A 23403-nucleotide genomic window follows, 5' to 3' on the forward strand; every position below is an offset into this window, starting at 1 on the left:
TGTCCTGCACATTGCAGGATGTTTAGCAGCATCCTTGACCTTTACCTGCTTGATGACGACAGCACCCCCTCCCTAGCTGTGACAACTAAAAGTATCTCTGCTGACAAATGTCCCTTGCGGGGGGGTAGTGAATCACCCTAGTTCAGAACCACTGCTCTGGGGTATAGCAGTGGCATCTAGCAGTGGCATTGCTGGGTCATGATATGGGTGTTTGACTTTACATGATAGCACCAATTATTTTGCCAAAGTTATTATACCAGTGCACACTCCTGTCAGCAATATGTGAGTCTGTTGATCTACATTCTCTTCAGGACTTGGTGTTACCAGACTAATTAACTTTTCCAAGTAGAGATAAGATGGTATCTCACTGTGGTCTTGATTTATAGTTCCTGATTGATAGGTTAAAATATCTCTTCATAGAAGTTTATTGGCCATGATCATGTATTTTGCCCAATTTTATAGTTGTGTTTTTATTTTTCAAATATATCTTTGTGTATTTTTGAGATGAGTTATGTCTATTAGATGTACTGGAATGCCTTCTCTGAATTCATTGCTTGACTTTTCCTCATCCATAGCATTTTGGTCTTAGAATCTACTTTAACACTGCTTTAAATGGTTTTTTGTACTTTTGAAAGGTTCAGCAACATTCTTTTTCCTTTTTGTTTGTCTTTTGAAGCCTAAGAAATGTGCCACCAGCCTGAGATCCAAATTTGGGAAGTAAAGTTGGCTTTGAAGGGAACTACACCCTGCAGAACTGGTCAGACTGTGGGTCTCTGGGTCTCTTTTCTAATATGGAAAGGGTGGCCTCCAGTCTGAGATTGCCTGTGGTAAAAAGGACAGTGCCTGTTGAGTTCAGAGTAGACCTGTACACTGGAGCAACTGCTTATCAGTTAAAGACAAAACACTCCTCGTGGTATTTGAAGGCCAAAGGCCAGAGACCCAGGATTGTTTCTGCACAAATGTAAACAAAATTATTCTTTAAAAGAAAATTCAGCTAGGGGAAAAGCAAAATTGTCTGAACTAATTCTTCATCTTAAATACTATCAACACAAAAGATTCTGTTTGACTAATTCATCATGGGCCAAAACTAAAATCAAGCAAAGAAAATCCTATGTACCATGAAGAGAGTATTTCTTTCTCCATCCATTTCGATTATAGGGCAAGGTCAGTGCCTTGACCGTAGGGCTCCCTGGAAGTGGGCCCTCCAAGTAGGTCATTGTGCTGCCTGCCGTTGGTCCTGTCCCACCACTCATGATAGTAAAGCTAGGCACGCACAAGTCATGTGACAGTTTGGCGCAGGATCAGCAGGTGTTAAGCACAAAGAGGATACAGTTTGGAATGTGGGTCAGGAGAGTGATCTTCAGACATCTGTGGGGCAACTATGCAGAAGAGAGAGGGATCAAAAAGAGTTTACACAAGCAGAAGTTAAAAATGGAAAAGTGTTGCTGTCTGTCAGTGGTGTAGAATGCTTTGCAGAGTACTGTGTCCTCTTTTTTAGGGCATCAAGCAGAGTTCTGAGTGTCCATTGGTGGGAGATGTTAGAGATTTCCTGAGAGGGGCCCAAAAAGGCATGGTGATGTTGTTGATGATGGCCGAGAGCTAAAACAAACTGATTTGTCTGCCCCATGCCAAGCCTTTTCAAAGTGCTCTTACCAAAAAAAAAAAAAAAAAAAAAGAAAAGAAAAAAAAAAGTGCTTTTACATATGAATTCAACGCTCCTACAAGGTGTAGGTACTGTTATCGTCCCATGTAGGGGTGAGGAACGTGGGACCCAAAGTCACATAACAGTAAGTGATGTAGCTGGAGTACCACCCCGGCAGCCTGGCTCTGAGCGTCTCTAACTCCAGCACACTTGGCTTCTGGTGACTTTACCTCCTGGGGGAGCAAGTAAAATCAAGACATTTTGGAGGGAGGGACTCAGTGTTCTCTTTTAAAGAAGAGAGTCCTATTAGTTGTCAGGGTAGAGGGCATTCTTGGTAGACTAGAAGTAATAGCATCTGCACATTCCCACTCACGCTGAGTGAAGGGGGCATCAGGCTGAAGGTAGAGGGAACAGTTTTTATCTGAGCTGCTGTTGGAGCAGGTGCAAGAAAAGAAGATTAAGGCTGATAGGGGGTGATGTGTGAGTGAAAGCTATACCAGGCTCAGGACAGACGAGGTGTGTGGCTTTGCATCTGGTGGCATTACAGGAGGAATGCTGGCCTGCTTGTTTGATGGAGGTGCCCTTCAGTCCAGGTACGGGGCATGTAATCATTGGGTTTTGCCAATGCTTCTCTCCCCTTTTTCTGCCACATCTAATCAGTCACCAAGTTCAGCCAAGTCTGCTTTCATCTTTTTTGGATCCCATCCCTTCTTCCTTAGTCCCACAGTTGTCACCCTCGCTGCTCTCCCTAATTCTTTATGAGGCTTGCATACCTTTGACTCCGGAACCTGACACATACATTATAAGAAAGAGGAACTGCAGATCAATTTTTGCAGAAGATGTATGTAAAAAAAAAAAAAAAAGTCATGATATCAACAAATAGAACCCAGCTGTATATAAAAAGAATAATACAACAACGAAGGGTTTATTCCTGGTATACAAGGTTGGTTTAATATTTTAAAAAAGCAGTCTTTGTAATTCATTGCTAATAGAAAAAGGGGAAAATTACAGGATTATCTTTTTATGTGAAAAAAAAACATCTGACAGAATTTGACATTCTTTTATGATAAAAAATTCTTGGCAAATAAGGCAACTTTGATAAAGAATACCCACACAAAACTATGGCAATCTCATACATTTCCCTGATATTTGGAAAAAATAAAGGAATACTTAAATTCCTCACTTCAATTTAATGTAGTATTGGAGTTCATAGCCAGGGTAATAAGGCAAGAAAGGCATGAGAATTTGAAAGCAATACGCACAACTGTCATTACTTACGGATGATATGATTGTCTACATAGGAAGTCTAAAAGAATCTATATAAGAAGTATTACAGTCAATACATTTGGAAAAGTTGCTAGATACAAGGTAGATTTTTAAAAAATTATACCATCAAATAGAAAATGAAGTTTAGAAATTGATAAATGTAACGTAGCATCAAAATTATACCAGAAATAAATTTAACAATAGGTATGTAGGATCTCTTCTGAAAAATTACCAGACTATTAGGAGATATTAAAGAAGGATGGAATAAGAGTAGATCTAAATAGAGACTATACCAGACCATGGTGTGAAAGACTCAATATGTAGATGTCAGTTCTGCAAATTTGTGTATAAATTTAGTGTAATCCCAAACAGTAGTCCAGCAGAGTTTTTATGGAACTTAATAGGCTGATTCAAAATTCTCATAGAAATGCAAAGGGCTAAGGACTTAACACTACCAATGTCAAGATCTCTCATAAAACTATAGTAAGTAAGATAGCAAGGTAGTCACACACAGAAAAATTCACCTTTGGTAAGAAAAAGTCCCAAAAACCCACAGATATTTACCTGATTTATGATAATGATGATACTGATGTGGGGGAAAAGAATGACCTTTTTACTAAATGATTCTGGGCCAGTTTATATCCATATTGAGGAACAATATGTCTAACACCTCACGTGATGTACAAAAATCAATTCTGGGTGAATTGCAAATAGAAACATGAAAGGTAATAAGCTTTTAGAGGGATACACAGAGAATACCTTTAAGACCTTGGTGTAGGCAAAAAATTTTAAAACAAGATGCAAAGGGCACTAACTATCAAAGAAAAGGGCAAATAGGACTTCATTAAGATTAAGAACTTTTGTTTATTAAAAGACACCATGAAGTGAATCCAAAGGCAACCCACAGGGAAAAGATTCTTGCAACACATTAAGTATGACAAAAGACTTGTACCCAAATTATATAAAGAACTCCTACAAATCAAAAAGAAAAATACAACCTAGGTTTTGAATAATGGGCAAAGTACTTCTACTTCAAAAAGAGGGTATCTAAAATGGAGGACAACCTAAAAGTATGACAAAAGTGCCCAGCTTCACTAGTCATCAGGGAAAGCAAACTAAAACCACAGTGAAATGTTAATACAAACAGATTAGATGGACTAAAATGAAATAGACAAAAAAATGCCAAATCTTGGCAAGGATGTAGGATAGCCAGAATGCTCATATATTACTTACAGGAATGTACATTTTAAGAACACTGTTTAACAGTCTCTAATAAAGATGAACCCAAGCGACATGAGTACAGAAATGCCATTCCTAGATACATACTGCATAGTAATATATATATTGAATGAAAGACATATACTACAGTGCTTATAATAGCCCTATTCAAAATAACCCCAAACTGAAAAGTGCCTGGTTATCATCAACAGTAGAATGGCTAACTAAATTGTGGTCTGTTCGTACAAGGGAGTATTATATAACAATGAGAATGAATCCTCTTCCGTGGCATATAACAACGTCAATGAATCTCCCAAACGTGCTGTTGAACAAAAGAAGCTGGACATTGTTCCTTCTGGACAGAAGAAAAACCAGCCAGGCTAATCTCTGCTCTTTGAAGTGAGGTAGGGAAGGGAAGCAATTGGAAGGGAGCATTAAGGGACTACTGGTTATAAGGATGTGATTATTTTGTGAAACGTCCATGATTTGCGTACTATTCTGAATGTACCTCATACTTCAGTAGAAAGAGAAAACACGAGTGAAGGACAGTGGGGGCAAAAGAGTTAAGGATCTTGGCAAAATGATGCCTGAGGTGGGGAAAGGTAGATTGGTGAGGACTGACGGCAAGAAGGAGATGGCCACGTTGATAGAGCAGTCGAGCTCCAGTGGGAGGAGAGGAATGAGAGATGGGGCTGAGTGGGGGTTTGTGGTCGGGGGTGGGGTAGGAAATTTGGATGTAAGTTTTCTAAAGTGGACTGGTCCTGTCTGATGGTGAGGTCCAGAGTATGAGGGGCCGAAGTGAAAAAAGGTGAAGGTCACTGGAGTTCAAGAACACAAAGGAAGGAGAAGTCCAGAGGGCCTGGGGTAGGTATTCCGTGTGGAGCGTGATATGAGTCAGGTGTTGACAGGGCTCAGAGCCCAAAGGAGGGTAATGATTTGGTTATCAAAGTCTGTACTCATGTCGCTGCAAGGACAAAAGCCAAGTTAAACTGTCTTAAGCACAAGTGAGAATTTATTATCTTCCATTAGTGAAAGGCTAGGGTAGAGCTTCAAAAGTACTGGATCCAGGTGTTGAAATTGTCATGGGATGGCTACCTGCAACCGCGCCCCCCCCCCCCCCCCCCCCCGGCCTGCCACCAACTCTGCTTTTCTTGGGTTGGCCTTTAGCGACAGGCAGCCTTCCTCCACTTGTAGCTCCACAGTTCGGGTGCCCTTACGGTTACTCATCCCGGAAGGCACCCGGAGAAGTCCCAGGGGTGACACTGCTGACTCCACTCAGGACCATGGGTCCATGCTCGAAGTGGGAGCGGATCAGCCCCCTGCACCACGTTCCCTGGGGGCAAGGGAGTAGACGGTAAAAACCGTGTCCCCCATGGAGGTAAGTGCCAGATTGGCCTGACCCCCGGTGGTCTCTAAGCCAGAGGGGTGCGGGGAAGTGAGGACTCTGTGCTCTCTACAGGAGCGGGATGTCACCAAGAACACTCACCGCGTGACTCCATGTGGAGGAGGCAGAGTGCGGCAGGGGCCTGCCCTCGGCCAGAAGCTGCTCTGAACTGCCTGGTGCGGGAGGGGTGCAGGGCAGGGGCATCTGGCCCACCTGACAGAGAAACTTGGCCTGTGCCAGCTTATTGTATCTCTACCCACGTTTCAATGTCCTCATCTCAGAACCGTCTCCTCTCGCCTAACGGACCAAGTGTGTTCTTTCCATTTCAGCCAGCTGGAGTGTTGTGTTTTGTTTTGGTTTTTAAAGCTTCATCTTCCTGTTTGTCATGCTTATCTCACTTTCCCATCTCGTGTCTGCGCATTTCTCTTTTCCTCGCCTTGTCTCAGGGAAGAGGAGAAGGAGGAAGAGGAATGGCCAGTCACGGAGCCCGATTCAGAGGAAGAGAGAGAGGACGATGCCCCCTGTCAGGGCAAGGACAGGTACTGAGCCTGGACCCCCCCAGGCTCCCACTAACAGCCTGAGGTTCCTTCCTAACAGATGGTTTGCAGCCACCTTTCAGAGATCTCCCTTCCTCACTTGGCTTCCACTGGCAGTCTTTACCCTGAACACAGGGCCACAGAGTGACTAGTTTTGTAGAAACAGCTGAGCACGTGTTCATCAGAGAACCGCACTGTCCCTTCCTGACCTTGCTTTACGGAAAAAAATCGCATAACTGGTTTTCTCCCTGCTGTTCCCTCCCTCATTAGTGCTTTGGCTTAGGTTGACGCTGACTAGAAAGATGTTCATGTCTGCTCGGAAAATGTTAGTAACCCTTTCAGCATTGTAGGAAGGATAATTCCATGTGTCCCCTTCTTCCTACTAATTTTACCAATGTAACAGTTGCTAAAGTGTGTGGGTAACAACTATGTTAATGATGCAGGTTGGTTTTTTATCCAAATGGACAGGAGTACTTTTCACCCCATGCAGCCCAGAAAATTTTCCCATTATCTATTTTCACCCTGAGAATAAGTACCATGATTCTACAGCCTTTTGAAGGAGTTTACTGTCCTCTGCTAATACCTTTCAAGTATGCATTCTTTCTATCTTCAGGCAGCGTTAATAGATACAGAAACCTTGCAGATATTTTTTTTAATTTTGTAGGTATTTTCCCCAAATGATGTGTTTATAAAAGATAAAAGTTGATCACCAGTAATTTCATCTTCTAACACTACACTGCAAATTGAATATTTTTACTGGTTTTCCACAAATAAGCAAAACAAAAGAGATCTTGGATAAATTAGGACGAAACATCTTTCTTACAAACTTCAAAATCAGTGAGATTCCTTGCTGCTTGGCCTCTTTCTCTGGGCCACCAGTGCACAAAAAAGGGGTCGTTTGACGTGCTGAGACACCCGCCATTCCCAGGGGCCATGGAATCCTCTCTGATCTGACAAACTAGTGATTGTTTCCCTGCTTTGGAAATGTCTGGGAAGAAGCCAGCAGGGTGGGAGTGTGGAGGGAGGAAAAGAATGACCTGGTCACAAAAAGTGAGCTACCCATGTCAGAATGAGGGGGGAGAAAGATTGTCATTAGCCACAGCCCCTCACCAATGGGGAGCTGCCATGCCTGGGGGTAATGATACCCAGCGGTGCTCTGGGGAGGGAGGAAGTTTGGTTGATAGTCCCACCTTAGGTTGAATATCAGCCACCAGAGATCCTGTAGACCCTCAGTGAATACACTGGTCTGGCTCCGTATGTGCTTACATGTGCGTGGTCTGTCCCACCCACACAAGCCCATCGCCCTCGGCTACTCTCATGATACAGCACCTCCGACCAGAAGGAAGAATCTGGCTAGAAAGGGCAACCTTCAAAGCATCCCTCTTGATGTTGTGCTGTCTTTACATAGGGTTGTTATTTCCACGGGTAAATGGTGGTTTATTGTTCTGTAAGGTCTTTTTTCTATATGATCTGATGCTGGAGGCATCCTTGTTCAAAATATAGTTAGGCTTTCAGGTTTTAGGAAATAAAGTGGTGCATATGTAACACCGGGGCATATTTAACTGCCATCCCCTCATCCAGCCAGGGGAACTGCTATGTCCCTGCCCCTCTATACAGAGGGAGCTCCGAATTTGAGGTAGAAAAGAAAACAGATCATGTCCCTTTCCCGAATGGGCATGGCTGGGAGTCAAGTGCTCCGGGAGAAGGACCGTGGTTTTGAAAAATGCAGAGCTTAACAGAGGTTCTCTGGTTCTAAGAGTGTACGTCCAAAGAGCTCAGTGGTCCAAATCCAGTCCTGTGAAAATGGAAAAGTTTTACAGCTGTGGCAGAATTGGGCTGCCTGAAGGAGTCCAGATGTCTAAGGCTTCGTCGTAGAGGTGGGTGGTGGAGAAAGTGTGAAGTGGGCCAAATTTGACTTGCATGTGCCAGTCCCTCTTTTCTGGCTGTTTGCATTCCTTGCTGGCATCCCCTCTCCTTTGTCCTTTTCCATTCCTCCTTTTGAGGAAGCACCTGAAAGCAGGGACCTAAAGGCCGAGGCTTGGGGAATCCTTCTTCCTCCAGGCTGGGCTCTTTAGGAGGAGGGCAGAACCTCGATTTGACCAAGAGAAAGAAATGAAGTTCAAATCGTGGAAATTCAGGTGCCGGTACAATCAGTGGGGAGAAACTGGGGAGACTGGGGAGCTGTTGAGGAAGAGCCTTAGGGGCTCCATTAAATCCCCACCCAAAAGCGTCTGAAGGCCCAGAGGCCAGACTGATTTGCAGGAATGTGTCGTTGCGTTCTCTCGACAAGTCTTGCCTCCCAGATTGACAAGCCCAGGCGCCGGGATTGTTGGGAGAACAAAAGCTTCTGGTGGTGGGCTTCCATGCTGCAGTTCAAGCAACAGCTGATTCTGGAGTTAGGTGACCCTAACAGTAGTGGGATTTCTGTGCCCTGTTTGCTTTCCTAACCTTTGCTTCCCTCTCCTTCCCTCACTTCCCGTCCTCCCGGCTGGGTCAGCAGAGAGGCCAGACCTGCCTCGGAGCAGAGTCCCGCCAGCAAGGATGCTGCTCCCGAGAGCTCAGCCCTCTCCAGTGCCACCTCGCAGGGAAAGTGGCTTCCGGCCAGCACTGCGGTGGGGAGTCCCTTGCACAGCGGGTCCTCCGGGGCTGCCCTTCTGTCACCGCCCTTGACCCCTGCCTCGGCCTCCCGGCCTTCCTCCACTGCACCCGGCCCCCCGAAGGCATCACCGACCATAGAGAAGCTGCCCTATGTGCCCCACAGCCCTTTCCACCTCTTCTCCTATGACTTCGAGGATTCGCCCTTGTCCGCCAAGGAAAAGGAGGCTGAGTCCCTGAAGGAAAGCAGGTAGATCTAGCCTCCTGGAGGCCTGTGTGAACTTCATCCAGGGAAGGAGACACAGCATGTTGACCATACCTTCTGGCTTGCCTTCGGCTGTGTTCGTGTGGATTCCAGTCCAAGCTGAGGGCAGTTGTGGCATAAACTAACTCCCTAACCACTAACTAACTAACTACCAGTGTTTAGGCAAGAGGCAGAAGAAAATTGTCATCCGTTTGAATCAAAGAGCTCTTCTGCTATAATACAATTACTAAAAGTGGACTTTTAAGCATATGGTTTTTAAAAAATATGCATGGTCTGACAAAATCTATACATTTTGCACCTACCTGTGTGGGTCTTGTTTGACCTGCAGAATGTAGCGAAGTGTTCTGCCCTCTTTCCGTGCAGTGTTTTGAGTGGGATTTTCCTTCCTTTAACAGTCCCTCTGATTCTCTCCATTTGGGCACGTATTCTGCCTGTGAACCTTACAACTTCCGGTCTTTCTCTTCTAATAGGTGGGTGTCTTTATTTTCTCTCCCTCTTCTATTACTTCCTCTTTCTATTCTAATGTGTGCGTTTTTCTTTCAAAGATTGCTCATGGCTCCCCATGAGATGGCAAGCAATTGCAATTTGAATCCCTTCACAGGCATTGGTGCAATTACGTGACTTAAGCATGAGCGCTGCGATAACTCTTGCAAAAATTGGAGAGAGGAGCAGAGGGAGGGGGGTGTGCAAATCAGAACGGCGCAAGGAAATTTTAGCAGGGCTTGTCGCGTGCCTGTGTGCCTGCCCTTCACTGTTGCCTGGCTTAGGAGTTCTCTGCAGGGTGGGGAAAGGGGGACGGAGGGTTTAAATATTTTGAAAAACCAATTGTCCCAAATCAGTGATTGATAATACCGATGGCTTCTCCTATCTTAGAGTAATAATCATTGATTATTACTTCCCTATACTTCCCATGAAATTAGCATCTTAAAGTATTACTTAATCCTAAGAGGTAGGTTCTGTTACTAGCCCTTATTTACAAGGAGGAAACTAAGGCACAGAGAGCCATGGAAATGGGGAGTGGTTTCTAACCCAAGCATCCTGCTCCAGGTTCTGATCCTAACTTGTAGGTTGTACAGGCCTCTCTTTTAGGCAGTCTGTCTCTCTCCTTCCTGGGGTCATCTACACAGCAACTCCAAATACCTGAACCCTGGCCGCTCCCTGTGACGGGTTCTTTGGGCAAGTCCTTGTCAACAAAATGTTTCTGCCAGAGCCTGTATTTGGGGGACCCTCAGCCTGGGTGCCCAGCAAGAAGTTACACCTTGTTTTGAATGAAGGCGAATGGGATCCAGACCTGAAGAACCACTCTTTCACACCACAAATAGGACCAGTTGCAATGGGCGTCAGATACTTCATCTAATAAATAGGAGAATTAATCTAGAACTGTGACCATCAACCTTTCATATGACCTAAGAATATTTTGACACTTCCCTCAAAGTTTTTTTTTTATTAAAGATTTATTAATTTAGGGCCCCTGGGTAGCTCAGATGGTTGAGCATCTGCCTTTGGCTCAGGTCATGATCCCAGAGTCCTGGGATCGAGTCCCGCATCAGGCTCCCTGCTCCTTGGGAGCCTGCTTCTCCCTTTGCCTCTCTCTCTCTGTCTCTCATGAATAAATAAATAAAATCTTGAAAAAAAAAAGAATATAAAAAAAAGATTTATTTATTTAGAGACAGAGAGAGAGCGCGCGCGTGTGCACATGGTTGGGGAGGAGCAGAGGGAGAGAATCTCAAGCAGACTCCTCCTTGAGTGTGGAGCCCTACCTGGGGCTCGATCCCATGACCCATGAGATCATGACCTGAGCCAAAACCAAGAGTCAGAGGCTTAACCAACTGGGCCACCCAGGCGCCCCATACTTCCCTCAGTTTTAAATAGCCTGTCTCAAGTTTTTTGTTAGGAGTTTAAACAGTTGTAAAAGATGTAATTTGTCTATTGTATATGTGCTTTAAATTCCTTTTTGTCAAAACCTTGGGGTTTCAGATTTAAATGATTAAATTCTGGGAAACACTTGTGTATGCCTGATTGGCAAAGCCTGTTCTCAGACGAATGAGACTGAGTTTCTGTCAGAAAGTCTGACTTCACGTTTCAGTTCAAATATGCGCATATCCCTGTGACAACCACCTCACTTCTAGAATTGAGAAGCAAAACTGGACAGACTGTGAGGTATTTGGACTAATTGCTCAGCTATTTCAAAAAACCAACAGAGGGAAAAACGAATTATGCTTGTTTTATTACCATAATGTCATTTAAACATAATTCCCAGGTAGGTGGGCAGGTAGATAGGCGGAATGCGTGAGGCCTCGCTCTGAGTTTAGTCCTGGATAAAGTGGTGCCTTCTCCTTACTCAGTATTTCTTAAGGGGATTCCCTCAAGAATGAGGCTTGTGCACGCTGTTCCTTTGCCTGGCACCCTGGAGGTTTTGCCGCTCAAAGCACTGCCCCACGCTGATTTGGCCTGGGTGAGGATGTTGCTTTCTTTCCCTCAAAGTGGAAGGCCATCCTGGAAGGGGAGGCAGGAGAGGAGAACTTGGAGACCTTAGGAGTGGCCACAGGCAGACCCATTTTAAGAAGAGAGCAGATACGGAACTCATTTCCTCTTGTTTCTAGGTTGGCTTGGTTTGCCTGCAGGAGTGTGTGGACTCCACTTTGAGCACCTTCAAACTGCAGGTTCTCTAGGAGTCTCTCGTAGGTCTCAAACTGTGGGCTTGCTGGATCTCTCCCGTGATTTTTATGGAGCGCCTCCAACACGGCTCTTAGGTCCTCCAAGAACAGTATCTATGTGCAAGTTAAGAGCTGTACATTTGCCTGGAATAAAAATAACTTGGCAACCTCATCTTCCCCAGCAGGGTGGTGGTAGCCCATGAGGGTGACTCTGGACTTTCTGCTGATGGTCTCATGGCCTCTGATGGGGCTTTCCTGGGCCCAGGTCCTTCCCACTTGGTCATCGCCACTGCTTATAGTCTTGGGGGATGGGAGTAATAGAAACACATAAATCGCTGTAATGAATATACACATAAGAGAAACTGCTTCATGCTTGTGCATGAAGATTGCCCTAAATTTAACAATTTTTTATCTTTTGTCTGGCAGGAATTTGAATGCTGTATAAATATTGTTTGTACCTATTAATTTTCTGATGTTCACTCACTGTGGTTTTCATGGAGTCTGTACAGCTCAGTGGTTGACTGCCATTGAGCCGGTTCTAGTAGATACCAACCAGTTAGTCCGTGTAAAGCACCAAAGGAAAAACGTACAGTGAATTGAGTGAGTCATAGGAACCAGTTCATTGGGCTGAAATTGAGAAGCAAAACTGAATGGACTGTGAGGTTTTTGAATTAATTGCTTGGCCATTAGAAAAACCAAAGCAGGGGAGAATATGCATTATGCTTGTTTTTATTTCTATCAGGTCATTTAAACTCAATTTTAATAAAGTAATCCTGTTATTAAAACATTCTCCAAGATGTCCACTTTTGGTGGGAAGGGGATTGTTTCAGATGCTTGTGTGGAGTAACAAGCTGAGTGTCCAGGCGGCTGGGGGATGCAGGGCTGAAGCCTGAGCACAGGGGCCTCAGCTCCCTTAGGACTCAGAGCTCCTGATGGCAGCCTGCTTCCCTGCCCACATCACAGCGCTCTCTGCCTGCTTCTCTCCCTCCTCTCCTAAGCTTTTTTCTCCTTTCTCTGCTGCCTCCTTTTTTTGTATGTTCTTTTCACCCTTTGCTTTTCTGCCCTCTCCATGCCCTGTGGTTTGGGAGCATTCTCAAAAAGTCAAACCAACCCTCATATGGAGAAGCAGTGAACCTGTTAGACACAGAGCACATTGGGTTGTTAAAGAGAAAAGAACAGGAATGCCCAGAAACCAAGTCCCATGAAGGTGATGCGTTAACTGAGGAGGACGGTAGAGTAAGAGTGTGTGATCTGAGCCTTCATCTGCCTGGTGGCATGCCTGAGTACTAAGCACAGTCCTGACATGTGATACCAAATACACAAGAAGAACAATAGCTAAGCAGACCAGACTTAGCAGCACAGGATAGATTTGGGGTAATATAAATATTTTATTTACCATTATAATAATGTAATTTATTAAGTCAGATGGAAAATATATCTATATTCCACTTTTTAAAATAGATGTCCAGTTTTTAATTTTTTTCTATACATAGCTTTTGATCTTTGAGAATATTTTTATACAGTTGTAATCTAACTTGGTATGAATATTATTTTCTGATGTTTTACTTCAGCCTGTATATAAACATTTTCCCTACTATCATGTACAGAACTGGCAATCATTTTTAATGGTTTTATAATATTCCATTGATAAATAATAGATTACACTTTTCAGCCATTCTTGCATCGTTACCTACTTGGGTAATTTCCAGCTTTTCCACTATGATCTTAATAATGTTCCAGTGACTATCACCATGCATGACATTTTCAGTCTGTAAGTAACCATAAGGTTATGTTAGCTTCCTAAAAGTAGGCTTACTTCTGTGAAAAGATATTCACATTTGATGTTAACTTGCTTCCCAGAATGGTTCCCATGCTGATTTCTGTTGATGGGAGCTTGGACTGGATTCACTGTGTGCAGGAAGGTCCTTGAGCCCTTATATCATAGTGACCCATGGGATCCCACACACCCAAATACAGGATCCCCAACCAGTTTAGGGAAAGGAGTCAGCCCTGCCTTGTGGCTGAGTTAGTTGAGAGGCAGAGCTCTTTGAATCTCATTGTAACTAATCATGAGTGTCTGCTCCGCAACTCTCCTTCCTCCACCACAAGGGCTTCAGGGGATTATTTGTTTTCTGGGAAAACACTGAGCGATACTAGCTAAATGCAAACTGCTAAAGGACAGCTATTTGGAAAAACAGAAAGAAAGCTCCAGAACTTTACAAATCCTGAAACTTGTGACAGATGACTGGGAAATGATAAAGGATCATTTAGACCCAGTGACTGTACTCTTGGTTCAAAAGAAATACTGGTTGAAAACGTGAATACATGTACCTCTGGTCAGCAGATCAGTCCAGAAATTCTGAGGACATTTTCTCCTTGGTCATCGGGCACGTGACAAGATGACATTTAATGAATGGCATTGATTTGGAAATACCTAAAGCAGAATTTTTTAAAAAGACATTTGTTTAGCTTATCATTTGGTATTTTCTACAGATCTCTGATGGATTTAACATTAGCTGTAGCACCATGAGAGGCATGAAGAATCTTCATATTTTCAAATGAAAGTAATTTGGACTTTTTGTTAGCAAAGAATTTTAACATACATTTAACAAGGAAATATGAGGGTTTTACTTCAACCCTTTGTCATAAATCCTGCTGCCTAACAGTGTTGGCCTTGAGAAACCTCTCTAAATGAGAAGTAATCAAAACAAAGCAGTTAGTAAATCTCTTTAAGTTAGGATAATCACTAGCGGTATTAGCATTTCCAAGCCTGATTTTCTTGCAAAAATTACGATAGTTTGCTAAATGTTATTCATTTACTGACTTGTACTCATCTCTCTGTCCTTCCACCCTCTTCCCCACCTTAAACTTCTGCACTGTTTAGATACAGCAGCCTTGGCAACACCTCTCATCACTCAAGACCTTCTGGATCTGCTGTGCCCGCCACCCCCACGCCATCTCTCTCACCCCCAGAGGAAGCCAGGCTGGAAAGGTGGGTTTTATAAGAAGCATGCTGAGCGCTTCACTGTCCTCCAGGGAAGGAAATCAGTTTAAGAGTGACTAAAGGAAAAGTATAAATAAAAAGCATAATCTGAGGTATTTTCCTTTACATTATGTAGTCCAGACGCATGAATATCTTCTCTTTGATACTATCTACAAAGTAAATATTATATTAGAGGTAATATTTGTTACTATTGTCTCATCTCCTTATAAACTTTCCATAGAAAGTATAAAAATTTTTCCCAAATACATAAATGTGAATGCTTTGATTGACCTATGAAAAACCAGTCTAGATTTTGTGTAAGGTCTGCATTTTGTCCTATAAACATCAGTTTTTGCCTTTGAATGATTAATTCCATATAAATCAGGGGGTAGCGGGCCCATTAAGGTCAATACCCTAATGTAATTAATCCAGGACCTACCAGAAGAGAAAAGAATTGCACGGGTCCATGGAAGGAATGTAACTTGGCAAGAGTATTAGACCACTAGAAATTAACTAATTATTACTTCTGGAAACCAGTGATTGCACAAGGATGTGTTTACAAGGAAAAGGTAAGACCTGTAATTTTAGAACAATTAAAAACAGTTACCCTTATATGGCAAGAGTCCTGAGTTAGAGAAGACTGGCCAGGTTTCCAACATAATCACTGGGAAGTTATTTAATCCCTGAAGGTGAAATACCACTTATGCCAACTCTTACCTTAGAGGGTGGTTTTGATGAGCCAGTGAAAAGGTACCCATGAAAGCACTGTGTGAACCCCACCATGTGGGTCCAGTGCGAAGTGACAATATGTCATAAGATAGAACATCCAGCGGCTCATGAGCTATCAGAAATCTAGACCGGAGCAATTCACAGAGATAATTTGCCTCAAATCACGAATGTAAAACAAACTCAACCTGTATTCCATACTTTGATCATCTTCTGCATATTCTGAAGTGTGTTTTGTCGAGCGTGGCTGGTGATTCGAGGTTTGGCTGAGATGGAGAGCAGGCAAGACCTTACAGCCCCAGGAAGGGGGGCTGTCCAATAAGCTTTATCTCACCACCCATCACATTAATCTCCAAGGGGCATATAAGCTCCATGTTGTCAAAATCTCAGGTTCCACAGCCCAGCATGGCTCTGGGCTGGGCATAGTTAGGTTTTGGCAGTAAGATAATAAGTTGATTACCTTGAAGACTCTGTCCTTCACCCTTGGGTACCTCTTCTTAGGATCAGCTGAGATCACTTCTGGTCCCACAGAGGTCACCAATGAAGAGGATCCTTGTCGTAAGGGATGTGAGTTTTGGGGGCCAAAGTCAGGAATATTAGAGTTTTACTGATATTACATCTCACATCTTGTACCTGCTAGGTGGACAGCAACTTGGGGACAAGAAGCAGGTCCCATTCATTGCTGTGTGCCCCATAGTACCCGAGGCCTGGCTTTGGCAGCACTGGCAGTAAACACTAGTTGAAGGATTAGGTGAATTACCCACTTATCGGTTATTACCCACACCCACAGTGTGGAGGTCCCTGAAGGTGACAAGTTATAAGGATGGGAAGTTTGCAGGTTTCCAAAGCCCTGGGCTTTGTGGGAAATTGCCCCTAGGTCCTAAAGAGGAAGCCCCAGCCTCTGCCTCCTTCTCATCCCCTGGAAGCCCAGTTCCAGGTTTGAGCTGTGGAGCCCTCTGGAAAGACTCCTGCTCTTGTCTCCTTCCCTGCTCCATCTGGCTGAGTGTCTCTCGGGGCCCGGGGTGGGGTGGGGATGAGGATTAAAAGAGGAAGGGTGGGGCTGGATCCTAGGGTGTCTGGGGAGGAGGCTAGTCTTCATCCTGAGACCTGAGGAGCTGTTAGGCTTTTGAAGCAGCTGGTGAAGTGCTCTAACACATCCATAAATGGAGTCAGTGGGTTGAGGCCACAGGGACAGGGGCTGCCAGAAGCTGCATCTGAGTCCGAGAGAGTTGACCATGCCCAGGAAGGGCAGTGGCTGTGGGGCTTGAGAGGAGCAATGGGTTTGGGCAGACTTGGAGGAGGGTGGGAGCAGGTGTAGCAGAATGAGTGAGGGTTCAGGCTTGCTCGAACATGAGGGTGTTAGAAACTAGGAACTGAGACAGAAGTTACTGGAAGAAAAGGAAATTGGAGGTGGAGATGTTCAGCCTGGGGCATGCAAGGCACGAGGAGTCTGTATGACACCCAGAGAGATGTTGGGGGGCCCCAGGGAGGTGGACTCAGTGGTCCTTGGCTTGAAGAAGGTACTGGCATGAAATCCCTCCAGGCAGCCTGCTGAGACCTGGTGACCAGAGAAACCAGTAATGGAGGCCTTTCCTCTCCTAAGTGGTCTTTTCTCTCTTACAGCGTTCTCTGCCACAGAAAGTTCTTTACCTGCACCATCTACGCTATCCGCTAGCAAGTAAAGCTTCAGAGGGTTTATTACTTCCTTTACATTTGCATGTTTTTTTTTTTTCCTCAACTGTCACTGTCTATGGCTTTGTAAAACCATATGATGAATCATTTGAAACATCAGATGTGGTGTTTCATTAAGACCAGCAAGGCCCCAGGCCTGGCTGTGCCACCATGTTTTACTCTTACTTTGCTGGCTTATATCGGTGACTGTAAAAAAAAGAAAAATAAGGAGGGCCCCCAACTCCAACTCATATTTGTATACCATCACCCAAATGTACAATGTCAGTTGTATGTATTATATAGTTTAATGCAGCTTAATTTTTTTCTTTTTCATTTTTGACTGCTGGATTATTTGGCTGTCCCTCATAATCTGTGTTCACATTTATGACCATTTCCTGCCCTATTAAGGTATATGATTGTTTTTACTGAGGTAGATACTTTAGTAGAATTTGTAAGGTTGTTGAGATGTTTTATATACCCATAATTATTGAAACCAAAGCGAAAAACTCAGGAAAAATGTTGAAGGATTATGAACAATAGTTGGATTTTTGCAGTGAGAAACCACATCTTCGGTTAACACACTCCTGACGAATAAACAGCTTGTCAGGGTCCTGTGCGGGACTGGAAAGATCTAGAACTCTATTCCCTTGATTTGGAAATAAGACTCCTTTCCCTGAAGTCCTAGGAGAATCAGGCCAACTAAAACACCCCTTCAGGCAGGTCGGGCCACTTAGAACAGGCCCAAATACCACCAGGCATCATTGTGAGCTTAGAGTTTTCCATATTTTTCCCAAGCATACTAGTATATTGGACATTCATCAAATTTGGAATGATAAATTGACCTAGAAAGGAAGAACTGAAGAAACAATATACAGAGTTAAGTCAAGGCAAGGGTATTAAAATGAATCCATCTCCACATCTCCTATTATAGCTTCATTTATAGGACTCTCTTTCAGAAACAGTGTAACATTAATTTACATGAAATTGGAAGTTGAGTTGTGCCAAAACAAAGGAAAATAAGAAAACCAGAACTATTTGCGAAGGCCCTCAGGGATACAAGATGCAACTGTTTAAGGAAAGCAGACTTTCTAAGTGCTTCAATTTTGAAAATGTGCTTTTTGAATGGGAACGTTCTAAATATTTTTAGAAGAAAAAATTGCAAGAATATTTGAACCATTCACGTTGAGTATTCAAATGAGACAAACAAGCAAACAATAATTATGCCACAGCAAATGTGTCTGGGAAGGTGGGAAGGGCAGAGCGCGTTCTCTTTCCATCCCTGCAGTGACATCTCCATCTTGTGGGCCTTTTCAGAAATGGCCAGGCGCTTGTTTGGTGTGGTGACTGCAGTTACTGGGTGATTGTGAGGGGGTCGGAAGTCTAGTGCCTGTGCCTGAAGGTACTTTGAGGCCATCAGTCTTGGCGCTTGGCCTGGGGAGTACGCTGATAATGAGGCCCAGCTTATACCACGAAAGGGGGCATTAGGTAAACACACTGAGTGCTCGGTGGGAGCACACTGGAAGAACCCCAGGCCTAGATTTCAGGGGGTCAGGGGGGACTTCTTTGAACCCCCGTTGAGCTGAAACCTGAAGGATCAGTATGTGCCTTAAGCAATGATTGTGTTCTCTCTTCCAGTTAACAACAGTACCATTGGTTACTAGAAATGACAATCAGCTGCCTGTTTTATAGATTCCTATCAAGAGCCTTTAGAAAAGTTTGGGAATTGTCTGCCCCGTGTAGTTGTCCCAGCAGAGCTTTTCCTAATTCCTGGATGACAGTAAACCCACATATAAGTAATGGCACCTCCATTGAGAGTAATAATGGATAATAAGGGATGAGTAAAGGGTGCAACTTTAAATTTTAGTTTTATATGGGCTTGACATGTACACCACATAGCATTTAAAAGGTGTGAAGGGCTGTTCAGTGAAAGTGAACCCTCTCCCCAGAAGCGGCTACTCCTGGCAGTTTCTTAGCTATGCTTCCAGAGATGAGCTCGCTTCGGCAGCACATGTGCTTTGCTTCCAGAGATATTTGATGTTCACAGAAGCGTAGACATGTTTAATAATCTTTACACAAAGAGTAATACACTGTACAAACTGTTCTGCATTCTGCTTTTTCACTTTAAACATGTACCACAGTACTTATAATTGTTGCATTCTTTTTAATGACTGCATCCTTCTTTCCTCTCTTCATATATCCAATTCCATGTTGCTGGGCCCCAGTGTCTTGCTGTGACCAGTGACACTGCAGTATAATTCTTACCCATGTGTCACGTTGCATATGTGTGGTTATCCGTAGGGTAAGTTCCTAGAAATAGATTTGGTAAGTCGGTTGTTGAAGCATTTTAAATTTTGTCAAATTGCTCTTCATGAAGATTGTACCTGTTTTGATTGTCAACCATAGTGTGTGATAGAGCGTGTTTGCCCGTCCCCCTGCAAAAGGACCATTCAACTTCTCAACCTTTGCTTACCTGGTAGTGAAGAGTTATATGTCAGTAAAAATTTAAATTTGCGCTTCTCTTACCGTGAGTGTGATTGAGTGTGTTTTCGTATATCCACAAGCCTTTAATATTTCCTTTTCTGGGAATGTTTGGTTCATGGTCACTGAGTTCTTACCCAAGTGTAGGGGTTATTTATGGACTGTGATAAGAACAGCAATTATTTTCCTCAATCATTGGTCTTTTTACTTCATTTCTGGTATTTTTGCCATGCAGAAAAATTTAAATTTTATGAGTTAAAAGTATTAATCTTTCTTGTCTTCTGGTTTTGTGTTCCTCATGAGGCAAACCTTTTCTCCCATCTTGCTTCCAGAACTTCGAGCTACAATTTTCACATTGAAATATTTTATCTATCTGGAAGTTATTTTGGCACATAGCATGAGGCAGAGATCCACCTTAAATGTTTTCACTTGTTTGCATACCATTTAGTGAATAATCCATCGTTTCCCTACCAATTGGTCGTACACCGACAGGAACACAGATTCAAGCATGGGTCTGTGTTCAAACTGTTCCCTTAGGAGCAGCTCCCGCCTCCTGCCTTCTCTGAGGCTGTCAGGAGCTCTCCTTCCTCCCAGTTCTTGTCTTTACCGTTCAGTCAGTTGTCTTTGGAATAGGACTGTATCATGGGCTACCTTGAAACGGTCCCATTATTTTTGTCATCTGCTGTTGTGCAGTTTTTTTATAGTGATTGACATATGGAATAGGGAACGAGGGGCATTTGGGGAGCCTGCGACAGAGCAGCAAGGACCAGGAGAATGGGAGCCTGCTGTGTTGAGCAGTGACTTCTCCCAAGTTAAGCTCCCCCTTGTGGGATGTCACTTCCTGTGACCCCCTTCAACACCTGTCTCCACCACTGGTGTGGTAATTTCTTCCTCAGAATGAAGATGTCTGTTTCCATGCATTTCCTGCGTGTTTTCAGGTACTTTAGCTCTTGTATTTATTACGTGATGGGCAGACCTTTTGACTGTTGCCCTGAGTGTAACTTGCTGATACCTCTGTCTTCCTCATCCTGATTTCCTCCTCCCCGCGGGCTTTCTGTTCAGCATGGATCTGCATGCTTGTGTCCTCTTGTTCTGGTCAGCTTTGGCTTTTGTCATTTCTTGCCTCTTCACTAGTACCTACATGTGCCTTGAGGTTTTGCTTGTTTGATCTTCAAACCACTGCCTTCTCCAAATATATGATTCGTGTGTTTTTCTGGATCTCAAATACTTGCTGGCTATGTTCCACCCCTTGATCTATATGGTACTTTGTTAAAAATTGTGTTAGTGGAGTCAAGAGCCCCACTGTCCATTGGGGCCTTAGTTAAAGGTTTTTTTTTTTTCTTTAATTTTAAATTTAAATTGGTCAAAGTAGAATTCTTTAAAAGATTTTATTTCTCAGAAAGAGAGAACATAACCAGGGGGGAGCTGCAGGCAGAGGGAGAAGCAGGCTCCCCGCTGAGCAGGGAGCCTGATGCAGGGCTCAATCCCAGGACCCTGGGATCATGACCTGAGCCCAAGGCAGACATTTAAGCAACCGAGCCACCCAGGCAGCCCGTCAAAGTAGATTAAAAAAAATAAATAAATAAACCTTGAACATCACTGAGAAAATCCTGAATAGTATATAAAATAGGATAAAAGGCATTGCCTTACTATGTGATCCACAATCAATGGCACCCAGTCCATAACTGCCAGTAGGAAATAAAAGGTACCAGTGTGGACTGAGTCCCTACCATTCGAAGAAGTTGTGTTCTCCTTTTACCATGTAGACTTCCTTCTCACCTGCTGCTAATTCCTGATCCCTGTCTTGTTACCCTGAGGTCCTGTAAGGCTCAGTGTGGTCCTGATTAATCGACTGTGTTACACCCAAAGCGCAGGAGGGGAGAAGCACCGGTGCGTTGGCCAAGTGAGTTTGCGGTAGGTCTGGCTCCCTTATGGCAGCTTCATGCGGTGACTCCGGGTGTTGGGGGACCATCAGCCCTCTGTCCTGCAGGAGGACTCCGAATCCTAAATAGACTTTAGAGACTCTTTCTCCCTCGTGTGTTTTGGAGCCGACTCCTCACCATTCCTACCACCAGAGATTTAGTTCAAGATCTGTGTCATGCCTGGACTAGCTATTGAGTGATCAGTGTCCTTCTGAAATGTAGATCTGAGCCGGTGACTTTTCCTGCTTAGAAACTTCGAATGACTCCCACTGCCTATCAGTGAAGCCCAGCCTGATTAACATCACCAATAGGATCTCTCACATTTGGGTCCTGCATGCACCTCCCAGCTTCATCAGCCATCATGTCCCCCATCCTCACTGTACTTTACCCCTATGGAGATGCCATGAGCATACCATGCTCCCCTGAGGCCCCTTCTGCCAAATTTGCTCTGTTCTTTGACTAGCCTCTCCTTTATTCATCACTTGATTTCTTCTTGGCCTCCGAAAGCCATGTAGATGACATCTGTCCTATAAAACTCCTCTGACTTCCTCAGACAGAATGAACTGTAACGTCTTTGTGGATTCACACACCTCTATTTCAGCTCTCGGCCCTTCGAATCATTATGCGTTTACCCTTTTGTTTCAAAAATTGGGTTCACAAATCTGCAGTGGTCTGTGGTAGTGGACTTGGGTCCCACGAAGCCATGGGATCAAGATGGTTAACTTTCCTAGACTGGCCATTTTATTATAAGATTTGGAGAAAATCATTAAGACAAGCAGGACGATGTGCTATAGGATCCATGTTCACATGACTTCTAAAGAGACCGTTTTTCTTTTTGCAAGGCAAAAAGCACTCTGTGCTGATCTCGCGTTCCTTGCCTTCTCCTGTAGGACAACTGCTTCTTCTTCGCTGCTGTTGGGCAGAGCCATTTCTGTGTCTCCCATGTGAGAGTCCCCAGCCTCCTGTTCGCTGCCCTGCCCCAAACCTCTTTGTCAAATAAACAGGTGCACAGATGCCTGGCCAGGTTTAATCTCACAGAATCCTGTTTTCTTCCTTTGGAAAGTGGGATTAGAATAGATTTTTTTTAATTACACAGTTCTCTCATCCTTGTTTCTATAAAAGGTAAACATAGCAACCTTCAAGGATACATATCGTAATTCTGTTGGGAAGTGAGAACAGTGTGTGTAACAGAGTTAGGTGAGATCTCTGACAAGGAAATGCAAATACCACTCCTCAGAACAGCTGTGCCCACAGAGCAGCAGACTGTTACCCCGTGCTGTGCACCGAGTCCCTGTGCCATCCCCCTTCTGTGCACCTGCTCCTAGTGGGTCAGCCCCTGATGAGCTGGTTTCTGGTTATCATTGGCCACCGTGGTTTTACACTAGCATTGTACAAAAAGTACAGAGTGAAAAAGGGTAAGAATGAGGGAAAGATTGCTCACTCTGAAAATGTCCTCCTGGGTCCCTTGTCCCATTTCCCCCCACTGCTTCCCACAAACCCCAGCCATAAGTAAATAAGCATTACTATTAGAATGGGAGAGACTGAGTTTCTTCCTGGGTTGATTTGAGAAAGAGTATGTGTGTGTAGACAGATAGCAAGATATATAGATAGACCCTCCCCCCACCCTTTCTCACTCTCTAATCTTTGTACGGTGCCAGTACAAAACCAAAGTAGCCAGTGACAACCGGAAACCTAGCCACTGGGGGCTGCACATGCTCATACACACGTATAATGACCCTTCTATTTCATTCAGTAAGTATTTATTCAGTGCTCATGATGTGCCCCCCCTATGCCGGCATGGGAATCCAGCATTGATTTAATCAGAACCTGCTCCTGGCTTCACTGGGCTCACACTCTAGTGGCAGAAACAGATGATAAGCAAACCATCAGCAAATAGAGAGTTTCCATTGCAGTAAATTTTGTGAAGAAAATGAAATTTCATAGAAGAGCTTAGAGGCCATCAAAGTGGAGAGCCTAGCATAGGTGCTCAGTCCTCGTGAGGGACACCTCTGGTAAGAGGTCTGGGAAACTGACTCACCAGTGTAAGACCTGCTGCATTT

At 44.0% G+C, this 23403-nt stretch overlaps 1 protein-coding gene across 4 annotated transcripts in view; it reads left to right on the forward strand.

Moving 5' to 3' along the window:
- Positions 1 to 23403, forward strand: part of FHOD3 (formin homology 2 domain containing 3) — a 450944-nt gene that overhangs the window by 323429 nt on the left and 104112 nt on the right. For 2 of the 4 annotated variants that reach the window (XM_027576520.2, XM_027576523.2), the window contains exon 11: positions 14448 to 14555. In XM_027576520.2, coding sequence (XP_027432321.1) covers positions 14448 to 14555 — 108 coding nt within the window. Of the gene's footprint in view, positions 1 to 5956; positions 6050 to 8543; positions 8892 to 9301; positions 9377 to 14447; positions 14556 to 23403 lie in introns of all 4 variants that reach the window. The other 2 variants (XM_027576518.2, XM_027576519.2) reach the window with 2 other exon arrangements.

This window comes from Zalophus californianus, chromosome 14 (genome assembly GCF_009762305.2).
Source record: "Zalophus californianus isolate mZalCal1 chromosome 14, mZalCal1.pri.v2, whole genome shotgun sequence".
Taxonomy (NCBI): Eukaryota; Metazoa; Chordata; class Mammalia; order Carnivora; family Otariidae; genus Zalophus; species Zalophus californianus.